The following is a 20939-nucleotide window of genomic DNA, read 5'->3' as shown; positions in this document are numbered from 1 at the left end:
CAACTTAAGAATTGTATAGCAAATGGTCTGAATACTTATGTAAATTTAAGGTATCTGTTTTTTATTTGTAATAAATTAGCAAATGTATAAAAACCTGTTTTTGCTTTGTCATTATGGGGTATTGTGATGTCATTATGGGGTATTGTGTATAGATTGGATCAAAAATGACAAAAAAAAACTCAGAATAAGGCTGTAATGTAACAAAATGTGGAAAAAGTCAAGGGGTCTGAATACTTTCCGAATGCACCGTACATAGACCTACAGCATCGCAAGTAGGTCAAACTTGATAGTTTGGTGTGCTGGTGCTCTAACCAAGATTATTATGTTGGGTCTGGAGTGCTGATACATGCATCACCTGCCTTGACCTGTATTACTTGCAGTGGTGTGAAGTACTTAAGTAAAAAAACATTAAAGTACTACTTAAGTTGTTTTTTGGGGTATCTGTACTTTACTATTTTATATTTTTGCCTACTTTTACTTCACTACATTCCTAAAGAAAAGAATGTACTTTTTACTCTACATTTGCCCTGACAACCAAAGTACTCGTTATATTTTGACAGGAAAATGGTAAAAAATCACACACTTCTCAAAAGAACGTCCCTGGTCATCCCTACTGCCTCTGATCTGGCGGACTCACTAAACACAAATGCTTTGTTTGTAAATTATGTCTGAGTGTTGGAGTGTGCCCCTGGCTATCCGACAATAAATAAAAAATGGTCCCTTCTGGTTTACTCAAGTAGTATTTTACAGGGTGACTTTCACATGTCATTTTCTATTAAGTTATCTTTACTTTCACTTAAGTATGACAATTGAGTACTTTTTCCACCATTGATTATTTGACTGATTGCACAACAGTCACTTCTGTTGTATGGACTATATATAGTAATAAAAAAAAAGGCTTTATTTTACTAGGCACGTCAGTTATGAACAAATTCTTATTTTCAAGGAAAGAACGACAGATTTGTATAACACGATCAGCAGTAGGGTGGACATCACTCAATCCTTTTCACACATCAGATGTAAACATTTTGGATGGCATGAATTGGCTGGTGTCACGTGGAGCAGAACATGACGCGGTGCAGCCCTTGTATGTTGGTTACCTCCATAGCATACATGTAGTACATCTGTACTTCTGTACTGTCCAAGACATATCCAGAGACCATCCATATTATATGTATTTCTATTTAAATAGCGTCAATGTTTTGAAACCTTTTTTTAATTGTACCGACTGTGCACGAGCACGTTCCTTCCTTTTTTTGATTTGTGGGTGTAACGCGTTCAGTGCCGGAAAACGTACTGTAACGTTCAATTCAATGGAAACGGTGCTGTTCTGAACGACCAGTTCAAAAACGAGGAAGGCGTGGTTGGGTGGGTTTTGTGTTGGAGGAACGCTGTGCCGCAGTCATTTACAGTAAATTGCTTCAATACACACCCACCAAACGTACCTCAAAGTATGTTCAAGATCGTTTTAGGGAACCAGTACAAACCGTTAAGCAACGTAAACGTTCAATCGAACTGAACGCACCCCTGAGTATCCTGGGATGACTGTTTCCGCCTCTAGCCAGCTGTCCCAATGAATGAGGCGGAGGATCTCCATCTTTGCTTCTCGGAGATATAACGTTTCACTAACAGTATCTTTAGATATCACAATGCCGACCCTCACACCCCACGTGTATTGGGCACAGCGTCATGGAGACATCTACCTGCGTGTGGAGCTGAGTGACGCTAAGGTTTGTTACGGTGCTCTCCGGGACCGACCTGTCACCGAGCTAGATGGTTAGGATAACAAGCTAGCTAGATAGTCAACGTCACTTTCAGACAGTAATAAGTGTGAATGCACGTTGCTGACATGAACAAATGACATACATTACATTAGCTACAATGCTCCTTTGAGAACGGAGTGATACCAGCCCACGCTTACATGTTAGCTAGTAAACTCAAATCTAGCTAGCTAGTAAACTCATAAATCTAGCTAGCTAATTTACCACTGTTCTATTAGCTATACCGAGTGATAACAAAAGTGTAGCATGTCACTACTAGACAGAGTAACTTTTATTTTTATATAGTATCCTGATCCAGTATTCCACATTACAAAATCAGGTCGTCGTCCTGAGAAGTATGGTTCTCGACGAGGCTAGACAGCAGCAAACGCTCAGCTACTGAAGCTACTGTAATTAATATTGAGTTGTAGTTGCTAGTGGTGGTGCATCTAACCAAATGTCATGCTTCATAAAAGATTCAGGAATTGTCATGATGATCGCTGGATCCAGTTTAGCCATTCAGCAAAACACAGCTACTCACTCAAGGTGCACCGTGATCACATGTAGTCCAGCTACGTGGTACTGTGTGTAATGTCATCACAATATGTTCAGTGATGCTGGAGGTGTGAAGGAAACACATCCATATCAGCCATTCAGTCACTTAGTTTCATCTGAACCAATCTTAGTGGTTTCTATATTTAGTCTTGTAGCTGACAGACAGTCTTCCGCTTTTTGAGGTTTTGATGCATGACATTTTCTTTTTGCATTTTAGAATCTTGATATCTGCGTACAAGACAACACCCTGCAATTCAAAGGTTGGTGTTTTGTATTACGTTGGAACAGAAAGAATGAAAATAACTGTAGTCTGTACAGAGTACATGGTATTAAACCAATGTTTCTTTGTTGGACAGCTCAGGGTCATGGAGCTAAAGGAGACAATGACTATGAGTTCAGTCTGGACTTCCTGGAACCAGTAAAACCTGAGGTATTCTATTATTTTCTGTTCCAAAAATGTAGTGTTTCATTAGTGATAATACCTCACACTCTTCTCAGTCTCAAAGACAAACATTCTCTTCTGGTACTAGAGATTGTTACTGTTCCCTGAGTGTGGTTTATTAAGTGTTATTTCACAGGAGGCTGCTCATAATAATGTCTGGAACAGAGCAAATGGAATGGCATCAAACACATGGAAACCATGTGTTTGATATCATTCCACTGATTCCGCTCCAGTCATTACCACGAGCTTGTACTCCCTGATTAAGGTGCCACCAACCTCCTGTGTTGTCTACAATTATTATCATACTCACTGTGTGTCTGTGTCTGTCTGCCAGGTTAGTCACAGGTCGACCCAGCGCCTGGTAAATGTGACAGTGAGGAAGCAAGAGCAGCGTTGGTGGGATAGACTCACTCTGCAGGAGAGGAAACCTCTCTTCCTGGCACCAGACTTCGACCGTTGGCTCGACGAATCAGACGCGGAGATGGAGCTTCAGGCTAAGGTAGTAAGGACCAGGGTCAGTTTTGGTATAACTTTTACATGTAATAATACATAAGGAAGTATAAGGCTTTATTTATTTGTCTTTTATAAGGGTGTTATGACATTTATTACACCTGATGGTCTCTCTGTTTGTTTTCAGGAAGAGGAGAAGATAAACAAGGTCAGCATCGAGTCAAGAATCCGTAAAGACCGTAAGTACCGAGCGGTGCAGCTGTGAACACCGCAGCCCTTATCTCTAATCTGAATATTTACATTTCTTGTTAAAGATGCTGTTGGTTTAGACCAGGGATCATCAACTAGGTTCAGCCTCGGGCTGATTTATTTATTTTTCTTCACCAGTTGGTCGGCAGACCGGAACATAAGTACAAATCATTTGTAGACTACAATTTGACGGCAAGAATCCAAAACGGATCATTTCAAACCTTGCTTAAAGTTGTATACGATCACGTCTCTCTCTATTATGCGTGGGAATACTTGGGAACAGATTTTCCAAAATTAAAATCCTGGTGTTTTTACACACTTTTATCTCCAACAATGAAAATGCAAAAGAAAAAAAATGCAACTTTTTTTTTTCTCTCAGAAAAGTTGGGGGTCCAAATAAATCCACCCGCGGGCCGCCAATTGGGGAACCCTGGTTTTGACTGTGCATTATCTTTTAGTTTATACCACACACAAGTACAAGTTACCTTTTTTAAGTACTAGATATCTGAAATGTAATTTCAAATAATTTGGTTTTGGTATAGACATACAAAACCAACTGACTGGAGTCTCCTTTGAATTTATTTAAATGTGTTTTATTAAAAGCTGTACAATGTTCTCTCAGCCTACCTGGGTCTGAAGAAGGGCCATCTGTTCATGTATAACCTGATGTTATGTGTTTTAAAGCTGTTATGTTAATATCTAGTTTGTTCTCTCAGCCTACCTGGGTCTGAAGAAGGGGTATCTGTTCATGTACAACCTGGTCCAGTTCCTGGGCTTCTCCTGGATCTTTGTCAACATGACCGTCCGTCTCTTCATCCTGGGACAAGGTCAGTGGTCCGGAGCCCGCTGAGGGTTCAGCGTGTTAGCAGCTGTTGTTTGTTGGTAGGTTTTCTTGAGAGTTGACTACAGCGTTGGCCATAGACACAAAGTAGGTTAAGGGATCAGGAATGGAAAAGTGGTCAGGGATGAATAAGAATACAATCAGAATCATTCCTTTTAAACTCAACAGCTACGGTTGGAAGTAGCTACATCAGAACTGGTTCTTCATCATAATGTCAGACAGTTAGTATAGATGGCTCATATAACACTAATATTTACATACATTATCATTCTTCCTGTTATTGTTTTTAGCTGAAAGCTGTCTAGTTTTAATGTAATTTTTATTCAGTTGTGTTTCTGTGAAGTGATCTGAGTGAGTCAGATTAAACCACCTCAACAAGCCGACGTGTTACTTCCCTAGAATAACTAAACAGGCTCTTTATTCATAGATGTGTCAATTTGAATATGAGAAAGGGAACATTGACTCTAGTCTGTAGATGAATTTGTCTTGCAAATAGCTTTGAATAGCCTGGTGGTCCAGTCTGTTTTGTGTTTTAGCCTAATTCTGTTTGTATGTCTTCACAACAATGTAAGAGTTGACTACAGCAGTGGTTGCCACCCTGTTGTGTTTGGTCTATCCACAGAAATACTTGAGGGCACTAATGAGAACATAGACCTACTGGTGAAATACACATCAAATGGTACTTGGGGTGTACTTCAGGCACAGCTAAATGTGATTGGTGTAGAGTAACTAAAATAGGTTGAGAACCACTGGACTTGAGCATGTACAGTATGGAACCAGGCTACTGGATATGCTAGTGGTGGTGGTGGTTATATTAGTAATGATGAGCATGTACAGTATGGAACCAGGCTACTGGATATGCTAGTGGTGGTGGTGGTTATATTAGTAATGATGAGCATGTACAGTATGGAACCAGGCTACTGGATATGCTAGTGGTGGTGGTGGTGGTTATATTAGTAATGATGAGCATGTACAGTATGGAACCAGGCTACTGGATATGCTAGTGGTGGTGGTGGTTATATTAGTAATGATGAGCATGTACAGTATGGAACCAGGCTACTGGATATGCTAGTGGTGGTGGTGGTTATATTAGTAATGATGAGCATGTACAGTATGGAACCAGGCTACTGGATATGCTAGTGGTGGTGGTGGTTATATTAGTAATGATGAGCATGTACAGTATGGAACCAGGCTACTGGATATGCTAGTGGTGGTGGTGGTTATATTAGTAATGATGAGCATGTACAGTATGGAACCAGGCTACTGGATATGCTAGTGGTGGTGGTGGTTATATTAGTAATGATGAGCATGTACAGTATGGAACCAGGCTACTGGATATGCTAGTGGTGGTGGTGGTTATATTAGTAATGATGAGCATGTACAGTATGGAACCAGGCTACTGGATATGCTAGTGGTGGTGGTGGTTATATTAGTAATGATGAGCATGTACAGTATGGAACCAGGCTACTGGATATGCTAGTGGTGGTGGTGGTTATATTAGTAATGATGAGCATGTACAGTATGGAACCAGGCTACTGGATATGCTAGTGGTGGTGGTGGTTATATTAGTAATGATGAGCATGTACAGTATGGAACCAGGCTACTGGATATGCTAGTGGTGGTGGTGGTTATATTAGTAATGATGAGCATGTACAGTATGGAACCAGGCTACTGGATATGCTAGTGGTGGTGGTGGTTATATTAGTAATGATGAGCATGTACAGTATGGAACCAGGCTACTGGATATGCTAGTGGTGGTGGTGGTTATATTAGTAATGATGAGCATGTACAGTATGGAACCAGGCTACTGGATATGCTAGTGGTGGTGGTGGTGGTTATATTAGTAATGATGAGCATGTACAGTATGGAACCAGGCTACTGGATATGCTAGTGGTGGTGGTGGTTATATTAGTAATGATGAGCATGTACAGTATGGAACCAGGCTACTGGATATGCTAGTGGTGGTGGTGGTTATATTAGTAATGATGAGCATGTACAGTATGGAACCAGGCTACTGGATATGCTAGTGGTGGTGGTGGTGGTTATATTAGTAATGATGAGCATGTACAGTATGGAACCAGGCTACTGGATATGCTAGTGGTGGTGGTGGTGGTTATATTAGTAATGATGAGCATGTACAGTATGGAACCAGGCTACTGGATATGCTAGTGGTGGTGGTGGTTATATTAGTAATGATGAGCATGTACAGTATGGAACCAGGCTACTGGATATGCTAGTGGTGGTGGTGGTTATATTAGTAATGATGAGCATGTACAGTATGGAACCAGGCTACTGGATATGCTAGTGGTGGTGGTGGTTATATTAGTAATGATGAGCATGTACAGTATGGAACCAGGCTACTGGATATGCTAGTGGTGGTGGTGGTTATATTAGTAATGATGAGCATGTTAACACCACTGTGTTCTACCTCTCTCTTTCTCTCTCTCCTTCTCTGTCCCTCTCTCTCTCTCTCTCTGTCTCTCTCTCTCTGTCTCTGTCTTATCTCTCTTTCTCTCTCTCTCTCCTCTCTCTCTGTCTCTCTCTGTCTCTCTCTGTCTCTCTCTCTTTCTCTCTTTCTCGGTCTCTTTCTCTCGATCTCTCTGTCTCTCTCTTTCTCTCAAATTCAAATTCTTTCAAATTCAAGCTGTTTTATTGGCATGAAAAACATTGTGTCAATATTGCCAAAGCAACAATGTATACAATATACATTGTAATACAATTATAAACAATAACAAATAATAATATAAAATGGCAGTAAATAATAATACAAAATTAAATATAAAAATAATAACAATAAAATAGTAGTAAAATAGTAGAATGTAATAAATATAAAAATCTAAATATGGAAAATGAATCTATAACTAACTTATAACTAAATAACGGTCATCTTCACCATTACATCAGTACTACAACTACTATCATCATTACCACTACCACCACCATCACTAAACTGTTATCATTACCATTACTACCCATACCACTACTATTTGGAATGATAAACAACAATAATAATAGTAATAACAATAATAGTAATAATAAGTAAGTTACTGTTTACTATGCAGATGTTATTATTCAGTGTCCCTCAGGCTGTGGCAGGCAAATACATATTTGGCTGGAAGAGGAGCCGTTGCTCCTTCGCCCATGAGTATTTTTTGTTTTTCCTCTGGGTTTAATAAGTTCAAATTTGGAATAAATGTAGTCATTTCTGTGAATAAGGAATCTCTTTGTGAGGAATATTAATCACAGTAAAGGAGAAAGTGCATCTCTGTCTCTACCTCCCCTGTCGTGCAGTGACCACATACACGCTCCTCTTTGGGTAGCCATGTCTTTTTATGTCTGCCGGTTTCTATTGCCAATCGGTGGTCACTCAGCCTGTACTTGGTAAGGATCTCTCTCTGCTTCGTATCTCTGACAGAGTAGAGATAATCATATTCTCTGTTTAGGGTCAGATGGCAATTTAGTCGGCTTTGGGATTTTGTTTTATTTTTCCAATGTTGTAAATATGAGTCCTTTGATTGGTTCATGATTTTGTTTATTTGAATTGTTTCTTTTGAAGCAGTGCTGGTGTCAGCTTGGTTGGTGAGGTCCATCACCAGCTGACTGAGAGGGCTCGTTTCTGGGCTCAGCTCTTGGGTTTGGAGTGATCTCTGTCTCTCTCTGTCTCTCTGTCTCTCTCTCTCTGTCTCTCTCTCTGTCTCTCTCTCTCGTCAGACTCGTTCTATGACACGTTCCACACCATTGCTGACATGATGTACTTCTGTCAGATGATGGCCGTAGCAGAGGTCATTAACCCTCTAGTGGGTCTGGTCAAGACAGGGGTGTTCCCAGCTATGATCCAGGTAGGCTTCAATCCAAACACACACAAATCTAACTTTCAAAATGACTTGGGTTTAAATTAAAACACATGCTAATTTAGGTTAAATTGACTTGAGTTGTTTTTGGTTAGTCAACGCTAAAGTTAGCGGGGGTGGTTTTGTAAACCAACCCAATGCATAGATTGTCTCTCCTTGCCCATAGGAGGCTTTCAGGTTGAGGCCAGGATGCATTCAGGTTGAGGCCAGGATGCATTCAGGTTGAGGCCAGGGTGCATTCAGGGCGAGGCCAGGGTGCATTCAGGGCGAGGCCAGGGTGCATTCAGGGCGAGGCCAGGGTGCATTCAGGGCGAGGCCAGGGTGCATTCAGGGCGAGGCCAGGGTGCATTCAGGGCGAGGCCAGGGTGCATTCAGGGCGAGGCCAGGGTGCATTCAGGGCGAGGCCAGGGTGCATTCAGGGCGAGGCCAGGGTGCATTCAGGGCGAGGCCAGGGTGCATTCAGGGCGAGGCCAGGGTGCATTCAGGGCGAGGCCAGGGTGCATTCAGGGCGAGGCCAGGGTGCATTCAGGGCGAGGCCAGGGTGCATTCAGGGCGAGGCCAGGGTGCATCCAGGGCGAGGCCAGGGTGCATCCAGGGCGAGGACAAGTGATTTTGTATTTAGGGTGAATTAACCCTTTAATGAAGTGTGTTTCTGTGATTTTTTTTTAATTTACCTGTCCAGGTGGTGGGTAGGAACGTAATCCTGTTTGTGATCTTCGGTAGTCTGGAGGAGATGCAGAACAAATCAGTGGTCTTCTTCGTCTTCTACCTCTGGAGCACCATAGAGATCTTCAGGTAACTCTACCTCTACAGTGGGGGGAAAAAAGTATTTGATCCCCTGCTGATTTTGTACGTTTGCCCACTGATAAAGAAAGGACCAGTCTATAATTTTAATGGTAGGTTTATTTGAACAGTGAGAGACAGAATAACAACAAAAATATCCAGAAAAAACGCATGGCAAAAATGTTATAAATTGATTTGCATTTTAATGAGGGAAATAAGTATTTGACCCCCTCTCAATCAGAAAGATTTCTGGCTCTCAGGTGTCTTTTATACAGGTGACGAGCTGAGATTAGGAGCACACTCTTAAAGGGTGTGCTCCTAATCTCACCTTGTTACCTGTAAAAAAGACACCTGTCCACAGAAGCAATCAATCAATCAGATTCCAAACTCTCCACCATGGCCAAGACCAAAGAGCTCTCCAAGGATGTCAGGGACAAGATTGTAGACCTACACGAGGCTGGAATGGGCTACAAGACCATCACCAAGCAGCTTGGTGAGAAGGTGACAACATTTGGTGCGATTATTCGCAAATGGAAGAAACACAAAAGAACTGTCAATATCCCTCAGCCTGGGGCTCCATGCAAGATCTCACCTCGTGGGGTTGCAATGATCATGAGAACGGTGAGGAATCAGCCCAGAACTACACGGGAGGATCTTGTCAATGATCTCAAGGCAGCTGGGACCATAGTCACCAGAAAACAATTGGTAACACACTACGCCGTGAAGGACTGAAATCCTGCAGCGCCCGCAAGGTCCCCCTGCTCAAGAATACATATACATGCCCGTCTGAAGTTTGCCAATGAACATCTGAATGATTCAGAGGACAACTGGGTGAAAATGTTGTGGTCAGATGAGACCAAAATGGAGCTCTTTGGCATCAACTCAACTCGCCGTGTTTGGAGGAGGAGGAATGCTGCCTATGACCCCAAGAACGTCATCCCCACCGTCAAACATGGAGGTGGAAACATTATGCTTTGGGAGTGTTTTTCTGCTAAGGGGACAGGACAACTTCACCGCATCAAAGGGACGATGGACAGGGCCATATACCGTCAAATCTTGGGTGAGAACATCCTTCCCTCAGCCAGGGCATTGAAAATGGGTCGTGGATGGGTATTCCAGCATGACAATGACCCAAAACACACGGCCAAGGCAACAAAGGAGTGGCTCAAGAAGAAGCACATTAAGGTCCTGGAGTGGCCTAGCCAGTCTCCAGACCTTAATCCCATAGAAAATCTGTGGAGGGAGCTGAAGTTTCGAGTTGCCAAACGTCAGCCTTGAAACCTTAATGACTTGGAGAAGATCTGCAAAGAAGAGTGACAAAATCCCTCCTGAGATGTGTGCAAACCTGGTGGCTAACTACAAGAAACGTCTGACCTCTATGATTGCCAACAAGGGGTCAAATACTTATTTCCCTCATTAAAATGCAAATCATTTTATAACATTTTTGAAATGCATTTTTCTGGATTTTTTTGTTGTTATTCTGTCTCTCACTGTTCAAATAAACCTTCAGTTAAAATTATAGACTGACCATTTCTTTGTAAGTGGGCAAACGTACAAAATCAGCAGGGGATCAAATACTTTTTCCCCCTCTGTATAGTATAGTCAATAGAGATCAACAGGTAACTTTACCTCCTACAGTATAGTCAATAGAGATCTACAGGTAACTCTACCTCCTATAGTATAGTCAATAGAGATCTACAGGTGACTCTACCTCTATAGTATAGTCAATAGAGATCTACAGGTAACTCTACCTCTATAGTATAGTCAATAGAGATCTACAGGTGACTCTACCTCCTATAGTATAGTCAATAGAGATCTACAGGTGACTCTACCTCTATAGTGTAGTCAATAGAGATCTACAGGTGACTCTACCTCTATAGTATAGTCAATAGAGATCTACAGGTAACTCTACCTCTATAGTATAGTCAATAGAGATCTACAGGTAACTTTACCTCCTACAGTATAGTCAATAGAGATCTACAGGTGACTCTACCTCTATAGTATAGTCAGTAGAGATCTACAGGTGACTCTACCTCTATAGTATAGTCAGTAGAGATCTATAGGTGACTCTACCTCTATAGTATAGTCAATAGAGATCTACAGGTGACTCTACCTCTATAGTATAGTCAATAGAGATCTACAGGTGACTCTACCTCTATAGTATAGTCAATAGAGATCTACAGGTGACTCTACCTCTATAGTATAGTCAGTAGAGATCTACAGGTGACTCTACCTCTATAGTGTAGTCACTAGAGATCTGCAGGTGACTCTACCTCTATAGTATAGTCAGTAGAGATCTGCAGGTGACTCTACCTATATAGTATAGTCAGTAGAGATCTACAGGTGACTACCTCTATAGTATAGTCAATAGAGATCTACAGGTGGCTCTACCTCTATAGTATAGTCAATAGAGATCTACAGGTGGCTCTACCTCCTATAGTATAGTCAATAGAGATCTACAGGTGACTCTACCTCTATAGTATAGTCAATAGAGACCTACAGGTGACTCTACCTCTATAGTATAGTCAATAGAGATCTAGTATATGGTTTTCATGTGTTTTCCCTAACCATTTTTATAACCTCAACTTTAGTCTCCTAACCTGCTACATTAATTATCCTAACCTGCTATCAAAGTATCCTAAAAAGAGTGGTCTGGTGTGAGGAAATTGTCATCAATCAATCAAATGTATTTATAAAGCCCTTTTTACATCAGACAATGTCACAGTGCTGTACAGAAACACAGCCTAAAACCCCAAACAGCAAGTAATGCAAATGTAGAAGCACGGTGGCTAGGAAAAACTCCCTAGAAAGGCAGGAACCTAAGAAGAAACCTAGAGAGGAACCAGGCTCTGAGGGGTGGCCAGCCCTCTTCTGGCTGTGCCGGGTGGAGATCATAACAGTACATTGTACTCTGGGTACTCTGCACCATTACTGCCATGATATCCGAACAACAGACATCTACAGGACTGTTTCGCTAGCACGGACTGAAATATGTTCTGGGATTCAACCGATTACATTGAGGAGTTTACCACATCAGTCACCGACTTCGGTAATAAGTGCATCGATGGCATCGTCCTCACAATGACCATACCTACCTACCTACCTACCTACCTACCTACCTACCTACCTACCCACCCACCCACCCCAATAAGAAGCCATGGGTTACAGGCAACATCCGCACTAAAGGCTAGAGCTGCCGGTTTCAAGGAACGGGACACTAATCCGGACGCTTATAAGAAATCCCACTACGACCTCCGACGAGCCATCAAACAGGCAAAGCGTCAATACAGGACTAAGATCAAATCCTACTACGCCGGCTCTGATGTGACAGGGCTTGCAAACTATCACGGACTACAAAGGGAAACCCAGCTGTGAGCTGCCCAGTGACGCAAGCCTACCAGACGCGCTAATTGCCTTCTGTGCTCGCTTCGAGGCAAGCAACACTGAACCATGCATGAGAGCACCAGTTGCTCCGGACGACTGTGTGATCTCGCTCTCTGTAGCCGATGTAAGATTTAGACAGTAACACCTATGTGAGAATGTTGTTCATTGACTGCAGCTCAACTTTCAACACCATAGTGCCCTCCAAGCTCATCACTAAGCTCAGGACCCTGGGACTGAACACCTCCCTCTGCAACTGGATCCTGGACTTTCTGACGGGCTGCCCCCCAGGTGATGAGGGTAAGCAACATTGACCCTCAACACGGGGGCCTCTCAGGGGTGCATGCTTAGTTCCCTCCTGTACTCCCTGTTCACCCACAACTGTGTGGCAGCGCACGACTCCAACACCGTCATTAAGTTTGCTGACAACACGACGGTGGTTGGCCTGATCAACAATGACGTTGAGACAGCCTATAGGGAGGAGGTCAGTGACCTGGCAGTGTGGTGCATGGGCAACAACCTTTCCCTCAACGTCAACAAGACAAAGGAGCTGATCGTGGACTACAGAAAACCCACGGCCGAGCATGCCCCCATCCACGACTGGGCTGTAGTGGAGCGGGTTGAGAGCTTCAAGTTCCTCGGTGTCCACATCACTAAGGAATTGACATGGTCCACACACACACCAACACAGTCGTGAAGAAGGCATGAAAAGATTTGGCAAGGGCCCTCAGATCCTCAATATGTTCTACAGCTGCAGCATCTTGACTGTCTGCATCACTGTCTGGTATGGCAACTGCTTGGCCTCTGACCGCAAGACACTACAGAGGGTAGTGAGTATGGCCCAGTACATCACTGGGGCCAACCTCCCTGCCATCCAGGACCTCTATACCAGGCAGTGTCAGAGGAATGCCCTAAAAATTGTCAAAGACTCAAGCCACACAAATCATAGACTGTTCTCTCTGCTCCTGCACGGCAAGCGATACCGATGCACCAAGTCTGGAACCAACAGGACCCTGAACAGCTTCTACCCCCAAGCCACACGACTACTAAATAGTTAGCCTGGGTAGCTGTTAGTTAACTATTTAACTATCTGCATTAACCCTTTTTGCACTAACTTTTTAGACTCATCACATACACTGCTGCTACTGTTTATTCTATCCTGCTGCCTAATTACTTTACACCTATTGTTACGGCTGTCGAAAGGATCGGACCAAAGTTCAGCGTGGTTGTAGTTCCACATTTTATTTAAATCCGTGAAACCTTTGCAATACACAAATAATTGAAAATACAAAAACAACAAACCGTGACGCAGAGAGAAACAAACACTACTCAAAAGATAATAACCCACAAAAACAGGAAGAAAAAAAAAACTACTTAAATATGATCTCCAATCAGAGGTAACGAGGACCAGCTGCCTCCAATTGGAGATCAACCCAAACCCCAACATAGAAATAGAAAAACTAGAGCTTAAACATAGAAAACATAGAAAAACACAAAACACCCCCCCGTCACGCCCTGACCTACTCTACTATAGAAAATGACATCTTACTAGGGTCAGGACGTGACACCTATTTATATCTACCACATGTGACAAATACGATTTTATCTACAGATCTTCATTTAACCATGAATGGACATTATATTACCAGCTAGTTGTAACCATGAATGGACATTATATTACCAGCTAGGGAGGCTAGTTGTAACCATGAATGGACATTATATTACCAGCTAGTTGTAACCATGAATGGACATTATATTATCCATTCTACATGCTGACCTGCATTGATGCTAAATAAGCCTGTTGTTTTGTTGTGTGTCCCAGGTATCCATTCTACATGCTGACCTGCATTGATGCTAAATAAGCCTGTTGTTTTGTTGTGTGTCCCAGGTATCCATTCTACATGCTGACCTGCATTGATGCTAAATAAGCCTGTTGTTTTGTTGTGTGTCCCAGGTATCCATTCTACATGCTGGCCTGCATCGACACAGACTGGAAGCTGCTGACCTGGCTCAGATACTCCATCTGGATGCCCCTCTACCCTCTGGGGGTGCTAGCAGAGGGTCAGTGGACCTGTCTCACACACACACACACACACACACACTCAGAGAGCTCTATGCCTGCTATATTCACTTATTATGTAAATTGTATGTAAATAATAGAGTTATGATGTTTGTAGTCAAACAAGATATTACTTAGTTATTACCCAGATATCCAAGTGTTGCTATGTATTCCTCTCTGTCCTGTCTGTTCCCTCTTAGCTATAGCTGTGATCCAGTCCCTGCCTGTCTTTGATGAGACCCGTCTGTACAGCATCCCTCTACCTACGGTCCTGGGCTCGTCCTTCAGCTTTTCCTTCACTCTGAAGATCTACCTGGTCCTCATGTTCCTCGGTCAGTTAGTACCACTCTCTGACCCTACACCCTGACCCTCCACCCTGACCCTCCACCCTGACCCTCCACCCTAACCCTACACCCTAACCCTACACCCTACACCCTAACCCTACACCCTAACCCTACACCCTAACCCTACACCCTCCACACTAACCCTCCACACTAACCCTCCACCCTGACGATCCACCCTGACGATCCACCCTGACGATCCACCCTGACGATCCACCCTGACGATCCACCCTGACCCTCCACCCTGACCCTCCACCCTGACCCTACAACCTAACCCTCCACCCTATCCCTCCACCCTATCCCTCCACCCTATCCCTCCACCCTATCCCTCCACCCTAACCCTCTCTCTAACCCTCCACCCTAACCCTCTCTCTAACCCTCCACCCTCCAGCTGTATCTAGCTGTCATGTTTCAGGATCTGTCAATGCCACTAAGGGAGAAACATACACTTTGTCACATCGCTAACAAACCTGGGTCAAAATAAGATTTGTTTTCTTACAGTATGTTTGCTTGGACTTGACTTTTCTGGCATGCCAAGTGGATGGGGTTTGCGCTTAAAAAATATTTTAAATTATAAAAAGTTGTTTTTTTCTTCCCAGGCCTGTTCATCAACTTTCGCCATCTGTTTCGCCAGAGGAGGAGACGAATGCGCTCCAGGAAGAGGAAAATGAACTAACGGATAGAAAGACAAACCTCACGATCTCTCCAGTCTCACTGCTGGTTGCCTTTTCACACCTCTCCTCTCCTTACACCACTCTCCTCACTGCACATCTCTGTCCTCTCTCCCCTCTCCTCTGTCCTCTCTTCTCTCACACCTCTCCTCTCCTTACACCTCTCTCCTCACTGCACATCTCTGTCCTCTCTCCCCTCTCCTCTCACACCTTCCTTTCCTTTCACACCCTTTCCTCTCTTCTCTCCTCCACTGATAAACAAACGACCACATCCTCGTCTTCTCCTTTAACTGTGGAGGTACCTCCTCTAACACAAACCCTTCTCTTCCTCACCCAGTCTGTCCATCAGAGGTACCTCCTCTAACACAAACCCTTCTCTTCCTCACCCAGTCTGTCCATCAGAGGTACCTCCTCTAACACAAACCCTTCTCTTCCTCACCCAGTCTGTCCATCAGAGGTACCTCCTCTAACACAAACCCTTCTCTTCCTCACCCAGTCTGTCCATCAGAGGTACCTCCTCTAACACAAACAAGTGCATTCAATTCATACCCTCTTTGTATGATTTATGTCCATGTCATACTGTACTGTTAGTATTGACAGATACATGTCATACTGTACTGTTAGTATTGACAGATACATGTCATACTGTACTGTTAGTATTGACAGATGCATGTCATACTGTACTGTTAGTATTGACAGATACATGTCATACTGTACTGTTAGTATTGACAGATACATGTCATACTGTACTGTTAGTATTGACAGATACATGTCATACTGTACTGTTAGTATTGACAGATACATGTCATACTGTACTGTTAGTATTGACAGATACATGTCATACTGTACTGTTAGTATTGACAGATCCATGTCATACTGTACTGTTAGTATTGACGGAGCCGTACTATAAACGGTTCTAGCTTCTCTTGGCCAGACTAAACAACTTATGTCTTTTCTGAACCCCATTTTGCAGCTACTGTAATCCTCATAATGGACCTGCCTTCACTTTTAATTCAGGAAGTCAAATAAAAATTGCCCATTGTATTCTATGAGGAGTTTTCAAATCCCTCTTTTTTTAAATTTGGATCCACTTTAATGACTTGACTGAATAGAACTGAATTGACGCTGACTCTGTTCCAGTCATTGATATAACAGTCATGTTGTACTTTACTACTATCCCATCTGACCATGAGTCAGCGTCAGGCTGAATGCTATACATTTGTTTTGTTACAAGTTGTTGTTTAAAGGCCCAGTGCACTCAGAAATATGTATTTCTATATATGTCCACACTATGAGGTTGGAATAACACTGTGAAATTGTGAACATTATGATAATGTAAGAGTTGTTTGAATAGACTGTCTGACATTTCAGCCTGTTTTGGCAGGATGGAGTTTTGGCCTTCCACGGTGACATCACTATGGGGTGAATTAGTTAATAAACCAATAAGAAAGAAGAGTTCTAAACCCCTCAGCCAATAACAGCACATTTTGAGTTTTCCCCTCCCCACTCAGACCACTCCCAGACAGACCCGTTGTTAACAATCTACTTTTGTTTTATTTTTGACCATTTTAATTCAAATCACAGTGAGGTACTTTATTGTTACCCAGAAATGATTTGATATTGACATGAAACAGCTGCATTGGACCTTTTTTAAATATTGCTTTATTCCTAAATGAAATTTTGTATGCCAACAGTGTTTCTCATGCAGTATAGAATCAAGCTGCATTCTGGGATGTAAGCTACTGTATTCTCCAGTGATGTTTATAGTAGATATCATGGGGACTATCTCCATCATGCCATCCTTGCCGTGTTGTTCAAAGGCTCACTGATCTGTGTCTGATGACATGGTTAGAGATGCGTCCCGACTCTCCACACTTCTAGAGTGTGCTCTTGCACACTCCCTGTCATGGAAACGGACATAGAGAACCAGTCAGAGCCCAGAACCTCAGGGAAATGGACATTGTTAGAGAATTAAGGGAAGAGGATCACTGTCTGGAATCATGTGTTTTAATAAAAGGTTTTGAATGGTTGAAGGATAAATTATAATGTGTGATATTATAATAACCAATAAAGTTGTGTGAAATAAAGTGAATATCTGTAGTTATTTATGAAAAGAGCACAGCTGGTGGTGTGAATAAAAACCCACAATTATGTAGGTGTCTTTTATCCCTTCATAATAACCCCTTTATATAGGTGTCCTTTATCTCTTAATAACCCCTTTATATAGGTGTCCTCATAATAACCCCTTTATATAGGTGTCCTTTATCTCCTCATAATAACCTCTTTATATAGGTGTCCTTTATCTCCTCATAATAACCTCTTTATATAGGTGTCTTTTATGTCCTCATAATAACCCCTTTATATAGGTGTCCTTTATCTCCTTATAATAACCCCTTTTATATAGGTGTCCTTTATCTCATAATAACCCCTTTATATAGGTGTCCTTTATCTCCTTATAATAACCCCTTTTATATAGGTGTCCTTTATCTCATAATAACCCCTTTATATAGGTGTCCTTCATCTTCTCATAATAACCCCTTTATATAGGTGTCCTTTATCTCATAATAACCCCTTTATATAGGTGTCCTTTATCTCCTCATAATAGCCTCTTTAGTATGCCTAGCTGTAGTGGGATGTCTCAACACTAAAGGAAGGCATCAGCCTAAATATCAAAATGATTTCATTGAGTGGAGTCCAATGAGTTCATCAAATGGTTAATGATTCACCTTCCTCTCATCACCAAACCCTGTCTGCATGTCTGCCTGCACACCTGTCTGCCTGCGCGCCTGTCTGTCTGTCTGTCTGTATATCTGCCTGCTTGTCTGCCTTTCTGCCTGTCTTTCTGTCTTTCTGCCTGTCAGCCTTTCTACCTGTTTGTCTGCCTGCCTGTATATCTGCCTGCCTGTCTGCCTGTATATCTGCCTGTCTGTCTGCCTTTCTTCCAGTCTTTCTGCAGGTCCGCCTGTCGACCTTTCTGTCTGCCTGTCTACCTTTCTGTTTGCCTGCCTGTATGTCTGTGTGCATAAAGGAACACTCTTCAGAATTGTAATTGTGCCTTGACAACCCTCCTTCCACTTCAGCGCGCAGACATGGTTGGTTTTTGCTCAGCGTTGGTGGTTGGAGACGCTGCACGCACTTGGTGGATTATGAACAAATGAATAGGAATGCATTGAATTTGAAGCAGTTTAAACGTGTTCGTGAGAATGTGAGAGATTGTGTGAACACCTAACCTAATCCTCTTAAAAGACTGCAGGTATTATGCTGAGCCGTGGAGAGGTGTGAGCTGTCATCCTGCGGTGCGCCCTTGTAGCTGCTCACCAAAAACTAGAGTCAGCATCTCTCAACCAATCCCTTTACCTTAGCGCACACAGCTGGAGAGAGACCTCGCGTCTACAACACCTCTATCACAACAACTCAGCTATTAAAGGTACGTTTTTATTAAGAATTGATAAAGGTTTAGGTATGGTTTACAGATGTTTTATAGAGAAAGGATTTAAGCTACAATAATCGTCATTGACCTTGTGGAAGCCTAGGATACTTGTCAATGACTCCATATCGGGCACTGTTTCTTGCCTTGAATTTCCCCACGAAATTCGGTTAAATTGATCATTATTTTCGTTTCTTAATTTTCACCCGACCCACCTGGATACACACGTGAAAATGAAATGGTTGATTGAACATTTGGAATGAATCATATCGCTTATGCTGTCTCGACTCGAGGAGCGCATATCAGCACGTTCATGACGCGCGCACGTCAATGAAAAGTAGGGGCCTAAATAATGATACTTTCTTCTAGCTTATTCGCTGTTTTTTTATATTTTATTGTCATTTGTACATTAACTACATTTGCTGCATTTCATTACACGTGTCATTTAATCTGTGCAGCCCTTCGGAGAGCAGAGTACCTGCAATTATGTAGCCATAGTAACAGGTGGCTGTGTCCCATCCTCCGCGCTCCCGCGACTCCGTTCACGTGAACGTGCCCTTATAATACTCCAGTAGTGTTTTTATTATTATGTTATTACATCATTATGTCAAATGTATGAGGTGAGTTTTGCATTGTAGTCTAAACTGAGTTAATTATTTATTTACCCTTTTTCTCTATATATAGGTTGGAGCTGGGACATCATGCCAGGGCTATGACATTAAAACAGAGTATGCTGAAGATGTGTGCTGACCGCTCGCTGAACTGCATTATTTGGCCAACTAATGCTACTGGACCTGTTCCCATAAGCCTGACCAGGCATCTGACACGGGCCTAATAATCTACAGTGGGAATCAAGACCACTCTGGCAGCGGTGAACAATGCATTTGCCACAAAGACGGAGACTTAATCGGAGTCGCATCCTCTTCTTCCTCTCTGGTGTATTACTGTGCTGCGTCTACACCGTGACGTTCAAGGCCCGGCTGCAGGAGCCATGGGTGGCCCGCCAGGCCGCAGCAGAGGAGGATCCTGGGACAGCACTCCCAGAGGAAGGGGGCGGTAGTGATAATAGAAGTGTTCTGGAGGTAGACACACGAAAGGTGGTGACCTCTAACCCCTCTAGCCTAACAGAGAGCTATAACGATGACGTCATCACCAGGGCTCCTACTGTGCTGCAGGGGGATGACGTCATGGTGATAACTGTCAACAGGACGGACATTAAGCACTGTATCTACGTAGAGGACCCTGAACCTGAGCCTCCGACTGAACCTCCTCCCACCTCCCCTCCTCCTAACACCACCACCTCCCCAGGTATCCCTGGAGACGTCCCCCACAGGAAGGGAGAGTACCCAGAGGACCTGTTCACGGTGGACCAGAGGAGGCAGGGCTGGGTGACCCTCCACATCCTGGGCATGGTCTACATGTTCGTCTCCCTCGCCATCGTCTGTGACGAGTTCTTCGTCCCGGCGCTCGGCGTCATCACCGTGAAGCTCGACATCTCCGACGACGTCGCCGGGGCAACCTTCATGGCTGCAGGAGGCTCCGCCCCCGAACTGTTCACCTCTCTGATTGGCGTGTTCATCTCCCATAGCAACGTGGGCATCGGGACAATCGTGGGGTCAGCGGTGTTTAACATCCTGTTTGTCATCGGGATGTGTGCCATCTTCTCCAGGGAGATGCTCCACCTCACCTGGTGGCCCCTGTTCAGAGACGTCTCCTTCTACATCATAGGTAATAATAATAATATCAGCATTTTACAGATAATAGGTAGAGAATAATACGTTTTTCCACAAATCCCGGTTTGCAGACTCCCGGAATTAGGAGGGAATAAGCAGGACATCTGGAATACTCCATCCCGGATTTCTGGAAAACCTGGGAATTTTGGGGAAAGTACATACTTTAAAGGGTGCTTACCTTGGAGCCAACAGTCGATCCCATTGAAATTGGTGAATTGCATCCTATAGTATTCCCCTTATAGTGAACTATATAGGTACATACACTCTCAGAACAAAAGGTGCTATCTAGAACCAAACAGTGTTCTGCGGCTGTCCCCATAGGAGAACACTTGTGGGTTCCATGTGGAACCCCTTTCCACATAGGGTTCTACATGGAACTAAAAAGGGTTCTCCTAT

At 43.1% G+C, this 20939-nt stretch overlaps 2 protein-coding genes across 4 annotated transcripts in view; both read left to right on the top strand.

Annotated features, from left to right (window-relative positions):
* Positions 1-1361: 1361 nt before the first annotated feature.
* Positions 1362-17475, top strand: LOC106562668 (very-long-chain (3R)-3-hydroxyacyl-CoA dehydratase). 2 transcript variants are annotated; one of them, XM_045689678.2, is made up of 11 exons: positions 1362-1730; positions 2533-2575; positions 2672-2745; positions 3092-3271; positions 3395-3446; positions 4173-4283; positions 8009-8136; positions 8831-8943; positions 14267-14373; positions 14572-14703; positions 15312-17475. In XM_045689678.2, exons 1-11 carry the CDS (start codon positions 1578-1580, stop codon positions 15386-15388), a joined length of 1170 nt encoding a protein of 389 aa, XP_045545634.1. In that variant the 5' UTR covers positions 1362-1577; the 3' UTR covers positions 15389-17475. The 2 variants fall into 2 exon arrangements, with proteins under 2 accessions (XP_045545634.1, XP_045545635.1); XM_045689679.2 differs by having other exon boundaries at positions 1400-1730; positions 3092-3256.
* A 939-nt stretch (positions 17476-18414) lies between these two features.
* The window catches only part of LOC106587942 (sodium/potassium/calcium exchanger 1), a 340340-nt gene continuing 337815 nt past the window's right edge, over positions 18415-20939 (top strand). The window contains exons 1-2 of one of the 2 annotated variants that reach the window (XM_045689674.2): positions 18415-18810; positions 19495-20538. In XM_045689674.2, the coding sequence (XP_045545630.1) occupies positions 19689-20538 (850 nt within the window). In that variant the 5' untranslated portion in view covers positions 18415-18810; positions 19495-19688. The remainder of the gene's footprint in view (positions 18811-19494; positions 20539-20939) is intronic. The other variant, XM_045689673.2, reaches the window with a different exon arrangement.

This window comes from Salmo salar, chromosome 11, assembly GCF_965601325.2.
Source record: "Salmo salar chromosome 11, fSalSal1, whole genome shotgun sequence".
Classification (NCBI taxonomy): domain Eukaryota; kingdom Metazoa; phylum Chordata; class Actinopteri; order Salmoniformes; family Salmonidae; genus Salmo; species Salmo salar.
The sequence above is the reverse complement of the archived record's forward strand: the minus strand, read 5'-3'. Positions and strand labels throughout refer to the sequence as shown.